The following is a 20,976-nucleotide window of genomic DNA, read 5'->3' on the forward strand; positions in this document are numbered from 1 at the left end:
TACATAAAGGCCAATATATAAATATACTGTACTTGGACATTCCATAGAGCAATATTAATACTGCAATCTGTAAGCCTGTCTTTAATTCTAGCCACCATTTGTCCATCCCTAATGCTGTGGACCTCTATATTTGTCTAGTCAATCAACTGTTGTTGAAACCATTGCAGGGTGTCTATTTTTATGAGGAAATGTAAATATTTAATCTCATTAGTGTTGTTATCATTAAATTATGTGACGATAGTTATTACAAATCATGAGTTCAGTATTGCAAGATGGAAGATGTCATAGAATACCACAAAAAAGCATTGAGCAAAGCTCCCATGCATTAACTTTTTTTTTAAAGACACCTCACAGTGGACTGTTGAAAACTGCTAAATTATTTATCTGAATCTGCAAACTTATCCCTTATCCCAACTATTGATCATTAGTATATCCAGATAATGCAGAGATAAAATAGCTGAGTTACAGATTTGAGTACACACAAATAATTATCTACAATCCAACACATTTATTGTACAATAAGTCCTTGTGAAAGATGGAATGTCCATACAGTTCAGTGTAATGCAGCCCAGTACAACACTACAACAACAGTTGCAGACCTGGCAATAGACTTTAATTAATATCTTGAGCACATGCTGTACATACATGATGTAATAAGGATTTGTTGTAGGGCTGTTGCTATGATCCATAATAGAAAATAAAAATAAACTTCACTCAGAGTGAATGTGTACTACTGTATATATTGTAACATGCAATATCCTGTGACATTGTCCAGTTGGCTAAAGTTCATATGTTTTCATTTCATCCAGCTTGATCAGATGCTGTTGCTGCAGTCACCAGCAGACTCAGACCAGGACAGTTTATCACAAGGATCCTTGCAACTGCAGAACAAGGAGAGAGCTTACAGACAAAAACTGCAGTTTTTCCAGGAGGCCCAGCAGAGACAAGCCCAGCTTGTTCAGAAGCTGCAGAACAAGGTACCATATTTTCTGGACTATAAGTTGCACCGGAGTATAAGTCACTTTTAGCAATAACAGAAGGTGAAGTGGCATGTCCTCCCACTCTCTCAGGTTGCCTAAATGTTGACACTCACTTCAAACTTAGTTTCAGCTGCATACTTTATTACCTGCAGCTTGAAGTTTGCAGTATAGCTCTTTCATTTTCACTTGTTACACTAGGAGTTAACGTTTACTGTGAACATAAATGTTTTTACTTTTTCTGCGGTATATTATCTTTAATTCAGTGAATATTGGATGTTAATGCAGGAATGCCAAGCGTGCCATCTAACACTAGTGACTAATCAACAAAATTACTATAAATTTAGACATATAAGACACTTCACTATATAAGTAATACTACACGCCAGAGGAATAAAAAAAAAAGTGTGACTTATAGTCCAGAAAATGCCGTAACTGAAGTTTAGTTCACAATTCTGAAATTTACACATTAAAAAAGTGGTGTTATTGGGGCTCCTGTATGTTTTTTTAATACCAGGTTCTTCAGTACAAGAAGAGGTGTGGGGAGCTAGAAAAGCTTGTCCTGGAGAAAACCTCAGAGTCTGAGAAGATGAAGTTGGTGGTATGTGTAGCACCTTTACAATAAATAAGACTATTCAATTCAATTCTATTCAATTTTATTTGTATAGCGCCAAATCACAATACAAATCATCTCAAGGCACTTTACAAAAACCAAAAAAACCCAACAAATCCCTTATGAGCAAGCACTTGGCGACAGTGGAGAGGAAAAACTCCCTTTAACGTAAGAAAAAACCTCCATCAGAACCGGGCTCAGTTTGCCAAGTCTGCCTTGACCGGTTGGGGTCAGTGGATAGAGGAGAGAGAAAAGAACAGCAACAATAAACAACAAATAAACACTGCAGGTTTGTGGGTTTGTGGGTACATGTGAGGGTGGGACGGGGAGGAGGGGACGGGAAGGGAAGGGAAGGGAAGCGATGGGAGGGTTAGGGTAGGGGAGCTCAGTGCACCAATGGTCCTCAGGCAGTCTAGGTCTATAGCAGCATAACTAAGGGATGGTTCAGGGTTGCCTGAAGCCAGCCCTAACTATACACTTTGTCAAAAAGGAAGGTTTTAAGTCTAGCCTTAAAAGTAGTGAGAGTGTCTGCCTCCTGAACCCAGACTGGGAGCTGGTTCCACAGGAGAGGAGCTAAAGGCTCTGCCTCCCATTCTGCTTTTGGAAACTCTGGGAACCACAAGTAGACCTGCACTCTGAGAGCGAAGTGGTCTATTGGGATAATATGGTACTATAAGGTCTTTAAGGTATGAAGGCGCTTGATCATGAAGGGATTTGTATGTGAGAAGAAGGATTTTAAATTCTATTCTGTATTTTACAGGGAGCCAATGAAGAGAAGCTAATATAGGAGAAATATGATCTCTCTTGCTAGTTCCTGTCAGGACTCTGGCTGCAGCATTCTGGATTAACTGGAGGCTTTTTATGGAGATATTGGGACATCCAGATAGTAATGAGTTACAGTAATCTAGCCTTGAGGTAACGCATGGACTAGTTTTTCTGCATCATTTTTAGACAGGATGTTCCTAATTTTGGAAATGTTGCGCAGGTGATAGAAGGCAGTTCTAGAGATTTGTTTTATGTGTGAGTTAAAGGACATGTCCTGGTCAAAAATAACTCCAAGGTTTTTCACAGTAGTGCTGGAGGCCAGGGCTATGCCATCTAAAGTAGCTATAATTTTGGAAAAGTTATTTCTGAGGTTTTTATGCCCAAATAAATAACTTCTGTTTGCTTTGAATTTAAAAGTAGAAAGTTACTGGTCATTCAGGCCTTTATGTCTGTTAGACATGCTTGAAGTCTGGTTAACTGGTTTGTGTTAACAGGTTTCATAGATAGATACAGCTGAGTGTCATCTGCATAGCAGTGGGAATTAGTAGAGTGCTTCCTAATGACATAGCCTAAAGGAAGCATGTACAGGGTGAACAGAATCTGTCCTAGCACAAAGCCTTGTGGAACTCCATAACTAACATTTGTGCGCCTTGAAGGTTCATCATGGACATGAACAAACTGGAATCTGTCCGATAAATAGGATTGGAACCATTTTAATGCTGTTCCTCTGATACCAGTCACATGCTCCAATCTATGTAATAAGATGTTGTGGTCAATAGTGTCGAATGCTGCACTAAGGTCTAGGAGGACAAGTATAGAAACAAGTCCATTATCTGAAGCTAAGAGAAGATCGTTGGTGACTTTTAACAGTGCTGTTTCTGTACTATGATGTGCTCTAAATCCTTACTGAAAATCTTCAAATAGTTCATTCCTGTGTAAGTGGTCTGATAGCTGCTTAGCAACAGCTTTTTCAAGGATTTTAGAAATAAATGGTAGGTTGGATATTGGTCTATAATTAGCCAAGACTCCTGGATCAAGACTAGGCTTTTTGAGTAAGAGTTTCATTACTGCAGCCTTAAAGGCCTTGTGGTACATAGCCTGATACTAGAGATAAATTTACTAAGTCTAATAAAGATGAGCTGATTAATGGCAGGGTGTCTTTAAGCAGTCTAGTCGGGATGGGGTCTAAGAGACACGTTGATGATTTAGATGAAGCAACTACTGATGTAAATTCAGAGAGATCTATGGGAGAGAAGCAATCTAAACATAACTGAGGTCTTACAGATGATTCAAGAGCTACTGTAGTAGAGGATTCATTTATTGCAGGTATTTCAGCATCTGCTGAATTTGATCTCTAATAGTTGTGATTTTATTTGTAAAGAAACTCGTAAACTTAAACTTAAAACACACAAACACACCGTGCACACACACACACAGCAGTGGGCAGCCAACGCTGTGGCGCCCGGGGAGCAGTTGGGGGTTGTAAGACAGAGTAAGTCAATTTGGTGATCAGTTATGGATGCCGTCCCTCACTACCAGACTGGGTTTTCCCCAGAAAGTGGCCCAATTGTCAACGACTACAGTTGACTACAGTCTAAACATTTTGCTAGGGTCCTCTAGAGGACACACTGCTCCTTATGGTGAATGGGATAGAAACGTTTTGACCTGACCACTTAACTCACACTTGCTATCATGATTAAAAACCATCATTAAGCAGTTTCTCATTTATTTCTGCGTGAAATTTTTCAAACAAATTTGTCAAATAAAGAAATTATTTATATTGCAAAAGAAGGTGTGACTGCATAGAGGCACATGGATATGGATAAAATCTTATCTAGATTATCTGCAGGCTAGACTTATTATCTGTAATCTTAATTATCACAGCATTGTATAGTCTAAGAATTCTGTCCTTCCATCTCTTATGCCTATTAACCTAAATTCAGTTGTTCTAGTAAGGATAATATTAACAACCAGAAAAGGAATTATGCCTAACTGAAAAGTAAACATGGAGTTTTTATGTCATTCAAATCCAAGTTATTCTTAATTGAATGCCCCCCAGTGAGTTTATATTGGCAATTGTATTGATGTTGCTTAGTACATATTAGGCAACTTCTGACTTACTACTGCTAATATGTACTGAAACACTATCATGATGGCAATAGTGGTGATGTGCATGTGTTTTAGCTGCAGACCCACCTGGACTCAGCCCAGCATCAGCAGTGGACAGAGCAGGATCTCAGTATGGCTATCCAAAAGAAGTCTGCACAGCTGGAGGAGGAGCAGAAGAGGTGAATAATGGGGACCACACAGAGTACATAGCCAGGTTACCAAACCAATAAAAAAAAACGGTTGTACATTTTCTTTATATATAAGTAATATATTTGGGAATTTTTAGGTTTTTTAAAAAAAAAGTGTACTAAGTTTGGAGTCCAGAAATCAATCAGCAATTTCTATTTGGATGCAGACTCAGAGCAGTACGTTCATGGATATGCCTGTTAGACATGTGCTGCCATTTTCCTTTCTCTATTTTTTGTTAAGAAGCAGAAATCAGGGAGAAATATTTTTGAGAGTGGACCAGAGATATTCCCAGCAGCATTTTCAAAAAACATTTGTGGTAATATACTAGTTCTCGCCAAAACATTTTAATGATGCTTCACATTAAGTGTGGGTCAACCTCTGCTGTTGAGGCCAGAATTTAATGCCCTGTGATTTATTTAGTTGTAGAATGTTATTGGAAATGCTAATGGCAGAAGCTTTAACAGCTTCTGATCAGTCACTGCCGATTTTACAGGCCTATCCACAAATCTACGACCATCACTTATGTTTCTGCTAGGGACTGGGATCATTGGAATATCTGTTTACCTGCATTTCAGTCCTTTTTCAACATAATAACATCACACACATGCAAACATGACTCAGTCTCAGACAGATAGCTGAATATAGTGATGTGGACATGCATTACTGTAGGAGGGTGTGTATTGGGTGTGAGAATGATGTAAACATTTTTGTAAATGACTGCAAGCAGATGTGGTTGAAATTAAATCTAAGTTGACGTGCATTATAAAACTGTCACAAATGTTCAGCTTTTAAGTTTAGTTGGCATGTGTGGATTTAAAGGCTAAGGGATCTAGATGTAAGTGTGACATGCTGACTATATAAACAATAGAATTTGGGTCCTGTGGCTGTGTTACACGAAGCTGTCATGGCAGTGGAGTACCGAATGGTTTTTCAGTGTCATAAGGCTTGTTATTTTCCAGGTGTGCCAGTCTCAGCCAAGTGAACTCAGTGTTGCGGGAACAACTGGAACAGGCAAGCACTGTCAACCAGGGACTAACAGAGAGCTTATGGAAGGCACATGAAGACGTTGAATTGTGTGATACCCTTCTGCGAAAAGAGCAAGAGGTGAGAAAAATTACAAAAATGAAACGCTCAAGTCAGAATGGCAACAGGGGAAGCTCAAATTTATCCCTTTCTGCACAGAGATTGTGCAATTGAAGTGCTGAGTTCACAAGGGGTAGGAATTCCATTCATAGCCAGTTTTATCAATTCATTCTCATTCCCTGTTCATTTCATTGCTATGATTTTTGAGTTGTTGTTTCCTGTGAAAACATTCCAACAGCTGAGGGGGAGGAAAATTTTGTGCAAACAATCTGGTGTTCGTGCTGTAAATGTCCTACATCTGTTGATTCAGGGAAATCCAATTATTTGTATGTATGTGGTATGTGTGCCAGTATGAGTCCAGGAGTTCCAGCGTTGCATCTGTTTGGTATAACAATAAAATGAGAGGTGCCATTGTTTGCTGTATGCAACCCTTACCACCCACCCTCCAGTCTCTTATTTCCCTTGTCTGTTTCCCTCTGCAGACATGTGCCTCCCGGTTGAGTCGTGAACAGGCTCGCTTCAGAGCACTGTGGCGCCAGGCTGCCTCCCTGCGGAGCACTTTCACCCAGCTGAGGACTTTCACTGACAGGTGAGCATGGCGTGCTGCCAGAATCCCTCCAGCAATCCAGGATTCCACAAGAACCCCCCACCCCTCTTGTGTCTCACACTCATAACTGCAACCAGAATCTACTTCTCTAAACCAAGCATCAAAGTGGAACAGGTCACAGGGTCGCCTGTCCCACTACTTATTGTTTCCTAACTGGGGGGACAAATGGCTTGAGGTGTCCATGCTCACTGTTGAAATCATCTATCAGGTCAAAGCTTGAGCCGTATAAGGCATGTGTTCTATCATGTTTTACTAATGTGAGCAGTACTAAGGGCTGCATTGTAACTTAAAGTGAAGACACTTCAAAGGCAGTATCTTGCTCATTAAAGACATCCATTCTTTTCAAATACAATTCTTAATTAGACTGGTGACTTAGAACTGTATGACCGTCATGTTTCTTTACCCTTTCAGATCTTTCATATGTTACTATACATTCTGTAAACCTAAATGCACATTTTTTCAACAGGACTTTGTCTGATATACGTGGGGAGTGTGTCACTGCTCGTCAGCAGTTGCATGTTGCCTGCATGAACTTAGAAGCCAGAGTAACGCAGGAGAGTGGGCTGGAGATGTCAGCGCTGGAGAGGCAGCTGAAGGACAAGCTGAAAGAGGCCATGCAGCTTCAGGGCCGCTGGGATGCAGAAAAAGTTGAACTTAATTCTAGGTAAAGTAATCTCAAAACCTGTTATATGGTTTTCTCCCTTTTTCCTGAAAACACCATCTATGACTATTGCTTAATAATTCTGATCTTGAAGTGCAGCCGTTTGATCAACTGCAGAAATCACAAGTTTCTAATGACTGAATGAAAAGTCAAGTTTAATCCATCACAGACTTTGATGATCAATTTCTTGCACTTCAAGCCATTTAAAGTGACTATTGCATTCAAGATTTTGTACCATCTCCTGTGAATGTCAGGCAAAGACTGCAGGATTGTCACTGCCTTTGTATTCTGGATCTAAGCTGCCTTTTTATCTTATCAAAAGTCATTGTTAATCCCATGATTTTATGTAGAGAACATGATAGTGTTGATGGTCTTGTAGAGGAGGAGTACATATCAGTCTTGTGTATCCAGTTGCTCAGGGAATTCTGTGTGTGTGTAAGTCTCTGTCTATTTCTTTGCATGTTGGTGTAACTAGAATCCTGGAGCTGGCTGACATGGTGAAGCACCTCCAGAGCCAGAACAGTGAGAAGGATGCCAGCCTCACCACCATGCAGATCACTCTGGACAAGATGGTGGGACCCTGGGAATCAGAAATGGGAGGTGGCAGATAGATGGGTGGTTAAGGGTGCTAAACTGACTAAAGTCTGGACTTTAGGTTTGATAAACTCTACAACTTCCTTGTCTAGAGGCCTGCAGTCTGGGATATGTCATGTTTGCTCTATGTGTGCTGCTTATCTGACCTTAAATGGTTTCCTGCTCAGGAGACAAGGCGAACAGAGGATAAAGCAGAGATGGAGGTCCTCCACATGGAGATCCAATCCCTCCAAAAGGTTTTATTTCACATTCACCAGGTCAGAAAAAATTAACTATAGATGATGATTATGTAGATTACACAGATTTTGATAAACCCTAATTTTTTCCTACTCTGACTAATGTCCAGTTCGTTGATGGAGAAGATGATAGTGGTGTATCTGAGACTGTGTCATTCTCACCTCTGCATGGCTGGACACCTCTGAGAAACACTACCCTTATGGCTGTGCAGAGTGCCTTCTCCAAGCACCAGAAACAAACCCAGGTGCTTCATCTTCTCGACTCTTTGTTCATATATTTCACAGGATATATATATATTAGAGAAACAATATTCTGTCACATTGTGACAGTATTTCACTCAAGTTTCTAAATGTACATAACCATGGTGTCACATGCTGTACAAACCACAGGACCTGCGTGGGTGTCTAGATGCTGCCTTGGAGCAAGTGGACATGCTGCGTAATCAACAGCAGACAAGGGATGCTGAGAGGAGAGAACTAGAGCAGAAGATTCAATGCCTAAGAAGGGACAGTCAGGAGGCTAAAACAGCCTTAGAGGAAAGCCTCAGAGACAGCAACAGATATCGTGGCTCACTGGAGCTCATCTCCAGGTACCTCCTGATCATTCAGTTATTATACTTTTTCCAGATTTTGCTTGTGCTTCAAAACTGTACATAAAAAATGGCTACTTTAGTTGTACTGTTACACATCTAACTTTTTTGTTAGATGTGAAATTTTCATTAACCCAAAAGGATGTTGTTTTTGGACAATCTATATTTGGTAATGATAATGACAAATGACAAAATATTCCATTTTGGTTATATGCTTTATTAAGGTTCACTCTTCCTTATCACTGATGATCTTCACTGATGATGTGTCCAAGCTGCCCTATTCAGACAATTCGACAATAGTTGTCTTCCACATAAGCTCTATTTTTCTTTTTCACTGCCTCTCTGTACCTCCATGTCTCTCAGTGAGAAGAGCAGCCTGGAGGAGCTGCTGTCAGGACTGCAGCAGGAGGTAAACTCCAAGCATGCTGAGCTTGGGGTACTGCGGGGCTCATCACTGGAGCTCCAGAGAGAACGGGACCTCCTGAGGCAGCAGAGAGAAGATATGGAGATGCAGCTGGCACGCAAGCGCACAGAGGCCCAAAGAGGGTACAGCATGGAAGAATGACCATTACACAACGCACATCTTGTCACCCGTGATTGTTTTCAAGCTCTGTTTGTTTAGAGTTCAGATCAGTAACACATGTCATTCTCTGGCCAGTAATGCAAACAGATGACATTTGGATGAAAATGTAAATGATTTACATCGCATCACTGCACTCATGCAAGAGGGAAACATTTTGGTCCTCTTTCTGAGGGTTTCTTCTGCTTGAAAAGAATTTGATTAGCTGAGAATTGGAGCAGGACATGCAATACAGCAAAAAAGTAACTCCCTCAGTGTTTTGGCCCTTGGCACCTACAATTGTCCAACCGAGAAAGTGGCGATGTTTAGGAATTTTGTTCATACAAATAATTTAAGAAACAGTGTGAGAGAGTCATGTACTGTATACGGTACTCTACATTTTGTGTTTCAGTGAGAGGAGTCTGGAGGAGCTTGAAGGGAAGCACTCTGAGCTGCGCAGGGAGCTTGTGACAGTTAAGGAGGCTCTGAGTCATATTACCCTGCAAAAGGAAGTCTTGGAGGATGATAAGGCCAGTCTTGCTCTGGCTCTCAGCAAGGTAGACTGATGTGTCTGCACTAGGTGGCCTGATGTGCTTTGCATTCTCCCTGAGGACCCTGCTAGTCTAAATCCTTCTAATAGTTTTAATGCACTCCACAGATGGAGTCCCAGAGTGCTGCACAAGAGTTAGCCCTCACCAAACTGCAGAATCAAGAAGCTGCCCTAAAAGATTCTCTGGCCAAAATGGCTTTGCTAAGTGAAGGTTTAGCTAAAGACAAGGTGGAGCTTAATCGTATTCTGCTACAGGTATTCTGTGAGTGGCTGCCCTGTCATGTTGATGTAATGCAGAGCTGGACAGAACAGAAGTGATTTTTGTTTTCCCTTTCAGACAGAAAGTGAGAAGGCAGAGCTTGGTGAACGTAGACGGGAAGCTGAAATGGAGCGGGTGGCAGCCAGAGAGGAGATAGCTCGATTGCAACAGGAGATGATGAATCTGCTCACTGAGAAACAAGCACTGGAGAGCTCCCACAGCCACTTGCAGCATCTTTGCCAGAAGGCAGAAACAGACCTGAGCCTGCTGCAGAAGGAGAATGCTCAAGCCCTGGAGCAGCACTTCCAGGTCAAGGATCCCCAACTTATCAAACACATTAGCCTCTATCCTCCAAGCTCTCACCACCTGGGAACATTGATGTTATTAATAGCTTTCACCAGGTTCATGGAGCTTGTTGTCACATTAAAATGTATTGGAGATATTAGCCACATCTGCCAAGTTTTTTTCTTTCAAAATGGGATATGGACAGCAGTTTGGGCCCCATTCTGTATTTTATGAGTGATTTGGGACTTAACAAGGAAGGAATCTTCATGAATAAATGTGAACTAGAAAAGATAAATAGATAGACATATAATATGCAGTAGGATTTAGCACAAGAGCCAATAAATTAGCACCTCAAGTATTCCCATTCTTCTCTCCCTTCTCTTCCTGTTTTGTCCTCTAAAGAATGAAAAGAATCCTCTTCTGTTTTATTATCTGTTCTAAAAGTGAGACTGGGATATCCATGTTGAGCTCAGCTATAACAAACCTAAACAATTTGACATATTCCATCCAAACATTTTTGATAGCTTGTCTGTAAAAATATATTAGCTGTGTATAAAACAAGCCCTGAAGTGGCCTCCATCACACTAAACTCATGTTTCTTCCCCCTATTGGTTGCTACTCCTATCCATAACATCGGTGCTAAATATACGCTTTAATATTTACCTAAGGAAGGCTGAAAGACATCATGTGCTATGTTTTAGTTAGTCTGGTTTAATCTTAACTTTGTTTAAAATCAATTTACTGTGATTGTTGCTTTTCAAACATTCTGTTTCAGAGAAATTGTATAAGTTGGCATTTTAGACCACTGTGCAATGTCAGCAGCTCAGCATAAAAACACAGTAAATCAAGGAAACTCAAGGCTATTTTGAGATAATAAAGATTAGTTTCCTGTTTCAGCATTGAGCATTGTCACTGGTTGATTGCTATGGGACTACTCACTTCAGGACCTTCAGACATTAATCTGTTTTTGGAGTTTTAAAATATAATATACTGTAATTCAACAAGTTCCACATGAGCTACACATTTGCCTAGTTCATTATTTTTGTTGCTAGTAATAGGTCCTGTGGTCATAACGATTTACGTGATAATTAGAAAAAAAAAATCCTAACCCCACTAATTATTTTTGTTTTGCTTCAGGTAGTGCATTTATTATGGCTCTGCATTTCCTATACACTGTCATTAATTGCATACATTCAATACAATTTATGCTGTGTTACAGCAAAAACAGAGTTTGTAGAGTTAAATATCAGTGAACCAAATGTGGCTTAAATTTAGAGGTTGAATTGTCCAGTCTCAGGCCAATGCATCCATATTCCCAAAAATAATGTAGCTGTTACTGTAGGATTTGCATGGGCTGTTCATTCTCCTGCTCATGAAAAATGTGTTTCTCATAATTATATCACAAGGTGTGTATATTGTATATGTATATTTTAATATGTAATGATTTAACATGCATATATACTGTATAGTGTTTATTATGGCTGCACAAAAAAGTATGAATTAATTTCTTGATGGGATTTTAATTTGTTTGTGTTGGTCTCCAGGTCAACAGGCAGATGCAGACTTTGTCAGAGGAGCTGTGTGTGTGCAGGAGGGAACTAGAGACACAGACCACAGCCCTAAAGAGAGTTACCCATGACAGGGAGGAGCTGGCCAAAGACAAGGCTGCCATGAATGTCAAGTTAAATGCTGCTGACCGAAAGGCCTGTGGTCTCACACAGGAGCTGGTTGCTCTTAGGTCTGAGTATGTTTGCATATGTGTGTGTGTAGTTGTTTGCATGGTCTGACCTCTGCTATTTTTTGGACCAGTTTCAGATTTAAAACTGGTTTTCTGCAGTTGCTTTTAGCACAAGCTGCAGTAATTTTTCCTGTCTTCATTGTTTGAGGTCAAGGTTGGGGTTAGGCGTGTTAGTTACAGCTATGGTTAGTTTAAGAGTGTAAGGAATGAATGTAAGTCATTACAGTGTCCTCAAAGCATCATAAACAACCCAGCGTATGTGTGTCTGTGTGTGTTTGTGTAAGTCAGACTGACTGCCAATGTGTATTTAAAGTAATTTAGACTTTTTAAGCAAATGTTACTTTGTAAAGCATGGTGACTTTCATGTAACAAGAGTCTTTAAGTAACATGGTTTTATTTGGAAACAATGATCATGATGGATCATTGGATTTTATGACCTTTTACACCTAGTGGTTCAAAGGTCTTTTTGCAACACTTAAACCACTTCACCACTGTGTTCCAGAGCAGAGAAGGAGTCCCTAGAGAAAGCTATGTTTGAGAGCCAGGAACTTGCCTCGTCTCTGGAGGCCCAATGTACCAGGATGGAGGGTGAGAGGCGTGGCTTGCTTCTGGCTAACGAGGCCTTGACGCGTGAGTAGCCCCCTCCTTCAGAGACCCCGCTATCCTCTGTGCCAAACCCTTGGCCATGAAGCCTTTCCAACAGCCCACAAGAGATCCATATTTCAGCTGTGAGCTCTGCAACAGCTGGACTGCAGGATTACTGAGCTGCTTTCTCAGCTGACCAGGGTCCCACCACTCCACTGAAATACATATGGATCACATAAGTGGTGTTAAGTTAGCATGTTCCATGTTAAGACATGGATGAGAATCCCCTATAAATAAAACTCCAAATGAAATCTTACCTCTATGTGTGATAGGTGTCTCAACCTAATGATTGCATGAGAGTTTGAGTTGGGTATGGGTACATATGTCTGTCCAGGTGATGCTGCTCGCATGCGTGTGGATGCAGAGCACCAGTTTGAACAAGCTGCACAGGAGCGGAGTAAATTAGAAGAAAAGCTGGCCCAGGTGGAGAGGAATGCTTTAATGACCCTGAACAACAAAGAGCAAATTCACAGAGAGCAGCTAGAAGCAGAATCTCTGCAAAAGGTATAGTACACCTTCCATGGTTGAAAAATCAAATTTGCTGCTAGCTTTCTATAAACCTCTCAGGTGTGTGCGTGCGTGCGTGCGTGCGTGTGTGTATGTGTGTATGTGTGTGTGTGTGTGTTTGGTGGTTGACAGGAACAGCAGTGTGCGGAACTGAGGGCTCAGCGGGAGCAGGTTGAGGAGCAGCTGCATAGACAGTACGAGTTGCTGCATGTGCGCAGCCAGCAGGAGCTACAGCAGGTGCAAAAGGAGCTGGCCAGACTGCAACAGCACTGCAACCAAAGCCTTTTGCAGGCTGAGGCTGAAAAGCAGCAGGTGTGTGTGTGTATGGTGGTCATCAGAGTTTGTTGTGTGTGTGTTTTTAAATTGTTCATAAAAACCTGAAATGTTGGAGTGTTTTATGGTAGCCCAAGGGTCAAAGAACTTTCATATACCACATCATCTGAAATTTTGTCATCCCAGCTGCCAGTGTGTGCCCATCAAAAGCCAAATGTCGAAAGTGGACTTGAAGAATGCAAGTCCATTCATTGCTCCTCAGTGGATGCATGATTGCTTCTGTATGTCCAAGTCTCAATAGTCAGACTAAATTTTTTTTGTGAGCCATATATAAATAATTCTGACCTTGCAGTCTGTTGTAACCAGGCTTTATCCCAGAAGGAGGCAGAGAAATCTGTCCTAATGGAGAAGCTAGCCAGCCTGCAGCAGGACCTGGCCACAGCAGACATGAATCTTGAGCACAAGCAGAGGGAGGCACTGAGCAAACGGGAGCAGGATAAGGTAAAATCTGACCACGTCATGTAAGTTCAGATCACTTTTTTGTTCTGTATATAAAATTCAGTGATCTGATTTGTGAGCCTCTGTGTTCCAGAATGCAATGGCCGTGCTTCAGTCTGAGCTGCAGGACTTGCGGACTAAGTTTGAAGAGTCTTTGAACTCTCATGAGAATATGAAGAAGAGTCTAACTGAGCAGCTCAGAGAGTTGAACGAACAGAAAGAACATGCACAGCAGGAGGTGAGACCCTTTAAAACTTCACACTTGTCTGTTCAGTGGCAACAGTGTGTAATAATTCCTTGCAGTGATGACTCATTAAAAACTATTGGCAATATTTAGTAAATGTTCAGACCTTGATTTGGACATAAATATAAAGCAAGTCTTAGTTTATAAAGGTGGATGTCAGTGGATAAATGTACAGGAGGATCACAGAACTGGATAGAATACAGGCTTGTTTGAGTTGGCATGAGATCGGAGATCTCAGTTCTGCCTTTAAGGTGAGGGGGAGTTTGCACCAATTAGTACCAGGGTGAGGGAGAGCCATTTACCAGAGACATTTGTGAACATTGGCTGGCACCTCAGACCATTACTAGCATTGGATTGCCATCAAATGTAGCGTCTATAGGGTCAAAACCCATAAAGGGGAGGTGATGTCCACTGTATCTCAGCTCTTGCTTTGTGTGTCTTTTTCTTCTCAAGAAATACATGTTGGAGGAAAATTCCACTGACCTTAACATATAGATAGAAGTACCATTGGCCTATCATTTTTGCCCCGTGAGAGACCTCTCAGCACCAAATGACAGTGTAAATCTCAACTCTTGGGGTTACTTGAGGTCAGGATCCCAGGCATAGGGTCACTGGGTGTTTTAGTAAAATAACAAGCTCACAGTCACCTCATTAAGTTGTAAGCTGCGAAGCTGTAAGGGCCTCACCATGACTTGATTTAAAAGCCTAATTTCCCTGGAAAAATGGATTGTTTATCTGTGTGGGACTATTTGGTTTCAATAAAAAAGCAAAAATGAGGATGATCCTGTCTTCGCTCTGTCTCCTTAGTCTTGTCAAAGTATAGTGAATGAGGCTGTGTGGAGCCAGAGCAGAATGGTTTTGAGGTTTGGACAGCCCTCCCTAGCACCATATATCAAGTCAGGCTTCAATGACACTGTCATATTTGGCTGCCACCTCTGCACATTTCCTTGTTTGATTATTTTCTCTAATCCCATGTCAGGATTCTCACATTAGACAGTGACAAAGCGGGAGTGAGAGTGTATGATGAAGTTAGAAAGCAAGAAAAAGGAAGAAATCAAGAGAAAAGAACGCTGGGGGGATATGGTCTCTAGTACTGTAATATGAAATCAAAGTTTGTGTTAACCCCTTGTGTAAATAAGCCAGTGGGGGAGTGTTTATTTTCTCCCTAGCAGCAGCGAGAGTCTGGCTCCACTGGGACTCCAGGTCCCCCTCTCCCATCCTCATAGCACAACACTGCTGCCCTCATACTCTCTGCCCTTCTCCTCCACTCCCCACCCAAAAATCAGATAAAATAAAGTATAATTGGCCGGATCAGCACTGGCTTGTTTTTTCTCACATTAGAGTTTATGAGAAAGAACCATCTTGTGTGGCCTCTGAACAAAACAGTCCTCCTCCTCATTGCGCTCCTCATCCTCCCTCTTCCACCCCTCTCTGACTCCTTCCCCACCACCTTAGGGGGAACTGCTGTTTATCATGTTGATCTCTGTGGATTCTTTACACTGCAAGCTGCAGTGAGGAGATGGGAAGAGACAGCACCTGGCTACAGGCCCAACTGGCTCTTATCCATGCCCAGATAAGCTCTGTCCTCCCTATTTCTCCTGCTACACACAGAATGTTGCTATAAAACAGTGGACTTGCATAATGCTATAATATAGGTCATGCAGTATCTTGAGATTGTACACATAGCACTTAAAATAGGAGATGTCGGGGTTTCGCTTTCAAACAATGAAGGTTGAAGGTATTATCTGATCCAAAATCAGTTTGAGTGTGTGCCAAAGTATTTTTCCTGCTTCATGTGATTATTATATACAGTACATGTGTTTGAGCTCCTTGTGTACTGTGGGTAATAATCTTTTTAGTGAGTTTATGTTTAAAACAAAAAAGTTTTAAGAGCGGTTTAAGGCTTATTAACCCATTGTTTCCATTTGAAATGTATACCATTAAGTAAATTCTGGATTGGGTTGACAACCAATCAAGAAACCAGGACGAACTCAATATTACTATATGTCTATTGTATTCAAAATTTTGATAATAAATATAATAATAAGAGTTATTTATTTATATAGAACCTTACAAAACCTGTTATCCATAAGACCAGTTGGCCGTCATTGAATACAATATCATGCCTTTCCTTATCCTTAATCTGTGACATAAAGTTAGACAGCCTTCGTCGGCAGCTCCAAGAAGCAGAGGATGGACTTACTAAAGGGCGAAGCGAGCTGATTGAGGCTCACAGAGAGCTGCAGGAGTGTGCAGAGGAACGGGACAAGCAACGAAAAGAAGCACTCGACCTGAAAAGGGTTTTGGGTGATGAGACCAGAGAGAAAGAGGCCATCCAAGCCTCAAACCAAGAGCTTAGAGCTTTAATCAAGAGAGCAGAGAGTGACAACAGCAGGTACAACTTTTACACAGGACTACAGGTTTTCTATAAATCCTGTTGTTGAGATCTTCTAGTAGAAATTACCTTTAAACATATCTTTACTAGCTTGAGACGAACTTTGGAGGAGAGAGAGCAGAAAGTAACAATCTTAGAGGAATGTAAGGGCTCGATGCACCAAGAGGCAACTACTCTCCGTACCAGTATGAGAGAGCTGGAGAAGTCTCGCCTGCAGGCACGCAGGGAGCTGCAAGAGCTGCGCAGACAGGTGAAAGAATATTAAGGTCATGGCTTTCCAGCTGATTTCTTTTAAATAAAGGATCTTCAAATAGTTTTGTGCTGTCTTAAAATGAGCAGGTAAAGGTCCTTGAAGGTGAGAGCAGCCGGCAGAAACAGGAGTTGCAAGAACTGCAGGCTCGGGTATGTCAGGAGGAGCAGAAGGAGGAGGAGGCGCGTTGCGAGGCCTTCGCTCTCAAACAGAGAGTGTTGGAGTGTGAGGCTGGCAGAGAAGCAGCATTGAATGAGGTAGAAGACCTCTGAAAATTAGTTTGTTAACACCATGAGAGGAAACATTCCACTTCTGTATATACTGTATACTGTATATTTGAAGAACACCTGTCATTTTGCACAAACAGAAGACCTGCGCATAATTGTATTGTTACCATTGATGGGTCATCCTTTTGGGAGCAACAGTGGATTAATTCTTTGTTAAATTTTCAGAACATTCAGACAAAACTTGAATTTGTATGTATTTTAATAGAGTTACAAAACGTGTGGAAAAAGTAGGTCTTGCATTCAGTAAAGTAGTTTTTGATCGTATTCTGCACCATAATCCCATTTTAAGTGTGCTCAAGTTCTCATGACTCCAGCAGTTAAGTGAATATGCCAACTTTTGTCTGCTGTTTCCAAGACCAACTCAAAAAGAATTGCACATTTTTATGTGTAATTTGAATCTGGTTATCATATCCTTTTTAAAACTACATCCAACAAATACTGATATCCTAGTCTGAACTATTTTGTGACTTTGTCTACAGTCAATTTAATGCCCCAGTCATAATTTTGGGGCATTTGAAAATATTTTCTGAAACCTTATCAGCGACTTCTACAAACACTCAAAGTTAACTTAACACAAAAGATTTTAAGTAAGATTATTAGAGACCATCAAGTAGAGCAAGGATGGCATATTGTATATCTATAGTCTGACTGAAGTGGGCATTTCTATTCTGGTTATATCTACATCTGTATATATGCAAAAAATGATAAACCAAAGTAAGCAACTAAGTGTAGTTACAGCTGACAGAAAATTCAAAGCATGAATTGAAAAGTGTCTACATTTTTTTCCTAATGATGTATACGTTTTTGTATTATTAAATAACTCCACTTTGAAAGAAAGTACCCATATAGTCTCTATGCTTGTGCAGGTTGCAGGTCTGCAGCGTCGTTTGGTGGAAATGGAGACTGTGGAGAAGCAGAGCCAAGAGCTGCTGCAGGAGAGAGAGTCTTATCAGCAGCAGAGTGAGCAGAGGCACAGAGAAACCACTGCCCAGCTGGAGGAAGCACTAGAGCACAACAGGGTCCAGGTCAAGGAACTCTCCGTGCAGGTTGGCCGTGCTGAAAACAAGACCCAGAACCTGACAGAGCAGTTGGGCCTGGCTGATGGCAAATGCAAAGCTCTGGAGCTCAAGCTGACAGGATTGTATTCAGTTTTGCGCCGCACTATTGGCATCAGCCATGCGAGGCTTTCTAGTACACCTGGGTCACATAGGCGGTCCCCCTCTCCCTGGAGAAGCCCCTTACAAATTAAAGGTATAATCACACATTTTTATAATGAAGTGTCATGATGGTGTTTTTGCTAGAAACCTATGTATTAATGAGTATCATCTCTGGTTAGGAGGAGAGAATGTGACAGACAGATGTGTATTGCCCTTGTCCCATGGTGAAGATGACGAGCTAGATGCAGATTTAGTGTACACAGCCCTTCGGGAATTCCAGCAGGAACTCAGGGATACACAAAGAGACAGGGTATATTTGAACTTCTGAATAAATGAATATCTATGTCTAAATGTCTATCTTTATATCTAGATAGATAGATAGATAGATATGTGTCTGTGTGTTTCTTGTAAACTTATGTTCATATCCTATCTTTCAGGATGAAGCCAAGGCTCAGATAGTCAGTCTTAGTCAGCAGGTGACAGAGCTCCAGGTCAGCCAGGATAGATCAGCCACCCAGCTGCTGCAGCTACAGAAATTCTTGAAGCAATCGGAGCAGGGTAAGAAAACCAGTGGATCCACTGAACATACATTCAATATGAATATTCTCTTCAGACATACAGCATATTTCACATCTTTTACAGGAAAAAGAGAACTGGCAGAACGATTGCATGAAGCGCACACATCCCTCTCCCTCAAGGAAGAAGTAGCACGTCGTATTGAGAGGGAGAAGAAAAGCCTGGAGGAGGAAGTAGCTGAACTCAGGACTAGTCTGCAAGATGCTGAGGTTGAATCCAGTGTACTTCAGGTACAGTATGTTAAAGGCAGAAAGATAAATATTAAATAAAACAGCACACAACACTTTTAGTGGCACCTGATAATGTTCTGGGGAGGCTGTGGCTCAGAAGGGAGAGCGGGATGTCCACAACTGTGGAGTTGCTGGTGTCGAAGTATGGTAGCTGTTCCATTGGTGTGTGTGCGTGATTGTATGACGGCCTTGCTGCCATCAGTGTGTGTGTGTGTGTGTGTGTGTGTGTGTGTGTGTGTGTGTGTGTGTGTGTGTGTGTGTGTGTGTGCACAAATGGGTAAAGGAATAAATAGTGTAACGTGAGTTGATGCATAGAAAAGCATTATGCAAGTCCATGTATCATTTACCATTTCTTCACAGAACAAGTTGGAGCTCTTGCAGGGCTTAGAATCTCGTGCGAATGCAGACCAACAGAAGCTGAAGGAGTCTTTAGAAACAGCAGAGAATAGAGTGAGACATCTGGAGCTCTCCCAGTGTACCCTTGAAGGTGAGCTACAGCGGGCCCAACTCAAGGCAGCAGAGCTGGATGCAGAGGTGGGGGCTCTGCAGGATCGACTGACAGACCTGAGGAGAAGGCTAGGTGAGAGTGAGGACCAGTGTGCAGCTCTGAAGGTCAGTGAGGAGAGGCTGAGCACATCATTGGCTCGAGCTGAGCAGCATGAGAGCCATTTGAGAGAGCAGGTCCACAAATTAACAAATACTCTAAGTGACAACAGAGCCAACACTGGCGCCCTACAGGAGCAGATATCACAGCTGCAGAGGGCTCTGACTTCCAGTGAGCAGGATCGAAGGCTGCTGCAGGTACGGTCTAATACCTAAAGTACACAGTGAAACTTGGGTCAGAATTTAATTTGAAGACAAATAACATAAACTGCATGTTTTTAAATTGTATGCCTTTTTTGTGTGATTGAGGCAAAATAAGATTAATAGCCATACTTTGATTTATAGTGCACCTACACAGCCTTCTCTGCTCAGAATGAGCATTTTTTATTTACATTTACTGCTGTGGTTTTCCTCATAGACTAAGCAATAAAATGCTCAGGCTAGCTCATTAATGCTCTAAGAGCTTCTCAGGAGAGGTTTCCGGTCTTAGTTTGGGACTGCACTTCAAAGACATGAGGAAACAAAAACATGACATTCTTGGTATAAATCTAATGATATCCTCAAAAGCTGTGCTGTCACTTGCAACAATATGTCAAAAGCTATAAAAGAGACAAATATAAACCAAGGTGAGAAATATTAGGTCAGTTTAGGTACAAAATCATGGTGTGATGAAACTGCATTGTCAAGATCCTTGTGCCCATAGGAACGTCTAGATAAGGCACGAAATACCCTTTCAGAGAATAAGAGGTTGAACCACACACTAACAGAACGGATCCAGAATTTTCAAAGAGCCCAAGAGGACATAGAGCTTAAAAATTCTGAGCTGGAAAAACATAACAGGGCACTGAAGGAGGTGAGTCACATTGAGTTTAAAATGTAAATACAGATACAAAGGCTGGGGCTCAGTTTTGATGTATGACTGATTTACTGCCCCAGAGTTTGATGCAGCGGCAAGAAGCTGAACTGCAAGCACAGGGAAGCTCCCAGCAGCTGTACAGAGAGAAGCAGCAACTCCAAGACAAGGTCACCAATCTTCAGAACTCTTTGCAAAAGTTACAGAGTCAGAGAGCAGAGATGGAAAGGGTACTGACACGCTTTGGTAAAGACAAGTCAGCCCTCAGGAAGGCACTGGAAAAGGTGAGCTATCCTGTCTACTATAGTATACTTGAGCACTCCAAAAGGTTTTTATTTTATTCTTATAACTCATCTTTAAATCCAGTAAATCCAGTTTCTGATTAAAACACCACATATTAGAGCAAATCAGAATGTTCTTTCTAAGATTTCATCTTTTAATTTCTCTTTTAATATATTAAAATGAATTGAAATGTATTTTAAGATGCCTAAACAATGTATTCAGGTTGAGTGAAACATATCCTCATTGTCCTGCGGGTGTTCTACAGGGATCTGTTGTGGAGTTGTTATTGTTTAGTTCAAAGTTCAAAGTCTGCTTTATTATCAATTTTGCCACATGTAGAGCACATAGAGAGAATTGAAAT

The 20,976-nt window shown here is 41.3% G+C and overlaps 1 protein-coding gene across 5 annotated transcripts in view; it reads left to right on the plus strand.

Annotated features, from left to right (window-relative positions):
• Positions 1-20,976, plus strand: part of crocc2 (ciliary rootlet coiled-coil, rootletin family member 2) — a 32,685-nt gene that overhangs the window by 8,135 nt on the left and 3,574 nt on the right. For 2 of the 5 annotated variants that reach the window (XM_026305519.1, XM_026305521.1), the window contains 30 exons: positions 810-977; positions 1,495-1,578; positions 4,540-4,643; positions 5,613-5,757; positions 6,219-6,325; positions 6,810-7,007; positions 7,480-7,576; positions 7,766-7,855; positions 7,945-8,079; positions 8,225-8,424; positions 8,788-8,970; positions 9,396-9,540; positions 9,642-9,788; positions 9,871-10,101; positions 11,622-11,815; positions 12,318-12,445; positions 12,795-12,964; positions 13,100-13,279; positions 13,607-13,741; positions 13,833-13,976; positions 16,139-16,377; positions 16,468-16,627; positions 16,717-16,884; positions 17,781-18,165; positions 18,251-18,381; positions 18,509-18,629; positions 18,714-18,877; positions 19,238-19,678; positions 20,184-20,333; positions 20,417-20,617. In XM_026305519.1, the coding sequence (XP_026161304.1) occupies positions 810-977; positions 1,495-1,578; positions 4,540-4,643; positions 5,613-5,757; positions 6,219-6,325; positions 6,810-7,007; positions 7,480-7,576; positions 7,766-7,855; positions 7,945-8,079; positions 8,225-8,424; positions 8,788-8,970; positions 9,396-9,540; positions 9,642-9,788; positions 9,871-10,101; positions 11,622-11,815; positions 12,318-12,445; positions 12,795-12,964; positions 13,100-13,279; positions 13,607-13,741; positions 13,833-13,976; positions 16,139-16,377; positions 16,468-16,627; positions 16,717-16,884; positions 17,781-18,165; positions 18,251-18,381; positions 18,509-18,629; positions 18,714-18,877; positions 19,238-19,678; positions 20,184-20,333; positions 20,417-20,617 (5,145 nt within the window). Of the gene's footprint in view, positions 1-809; positions 978-1,494; positions 1,579-2,470; positions 2,506-4,539; positions 4,644-5,612; positions 5,758-6,218; positions 6,326-6,809; positions 7,008-7,479; positions 7,577-7,765; positions 7,856-7,944; positions 8,080-8,224; positions 8,425-8,787; positions 8,971-9,395; positions 9,541-9,641; positions 9,789-9,870; positions 10,102-11,621; positions 11,816-12,317; positions 12,446-12,794; positions 12,965-13,099; positions 13,280-13,606; positions 13,742-13,832; positions 13,977-16,138; positions 16,378-16,467; positions 16,628-16,716; positions 16,885-17,780; positions 18,166-18,250; positions 18,382-18,508; positions 18,630-18,713; positions 18,878-19,237; positions 19,679-20,183; positions 20,334-20,416; positions 20,618-20,976 lie in introns of those variants that run through there. The other 3 variants (XM_026305520.1, XM_026305524.1, XM_026305522.1) reach the window with 3 other exon arrangements.

Source organism: Mastacembelus armatus, chromosome 4 (assembly GCF_900324485.2).
Source record: "Mastacembelus armatus chromosome 4, fMasArm1.2, whole genome shotgun sequence".
Lineage (NCBI taxonomy): Eukaryota > Metazoa > Chordata > Actinopteri > Synbranchiformes > Mastacembelidae > Mastacembelus > Mastacembelus armatus.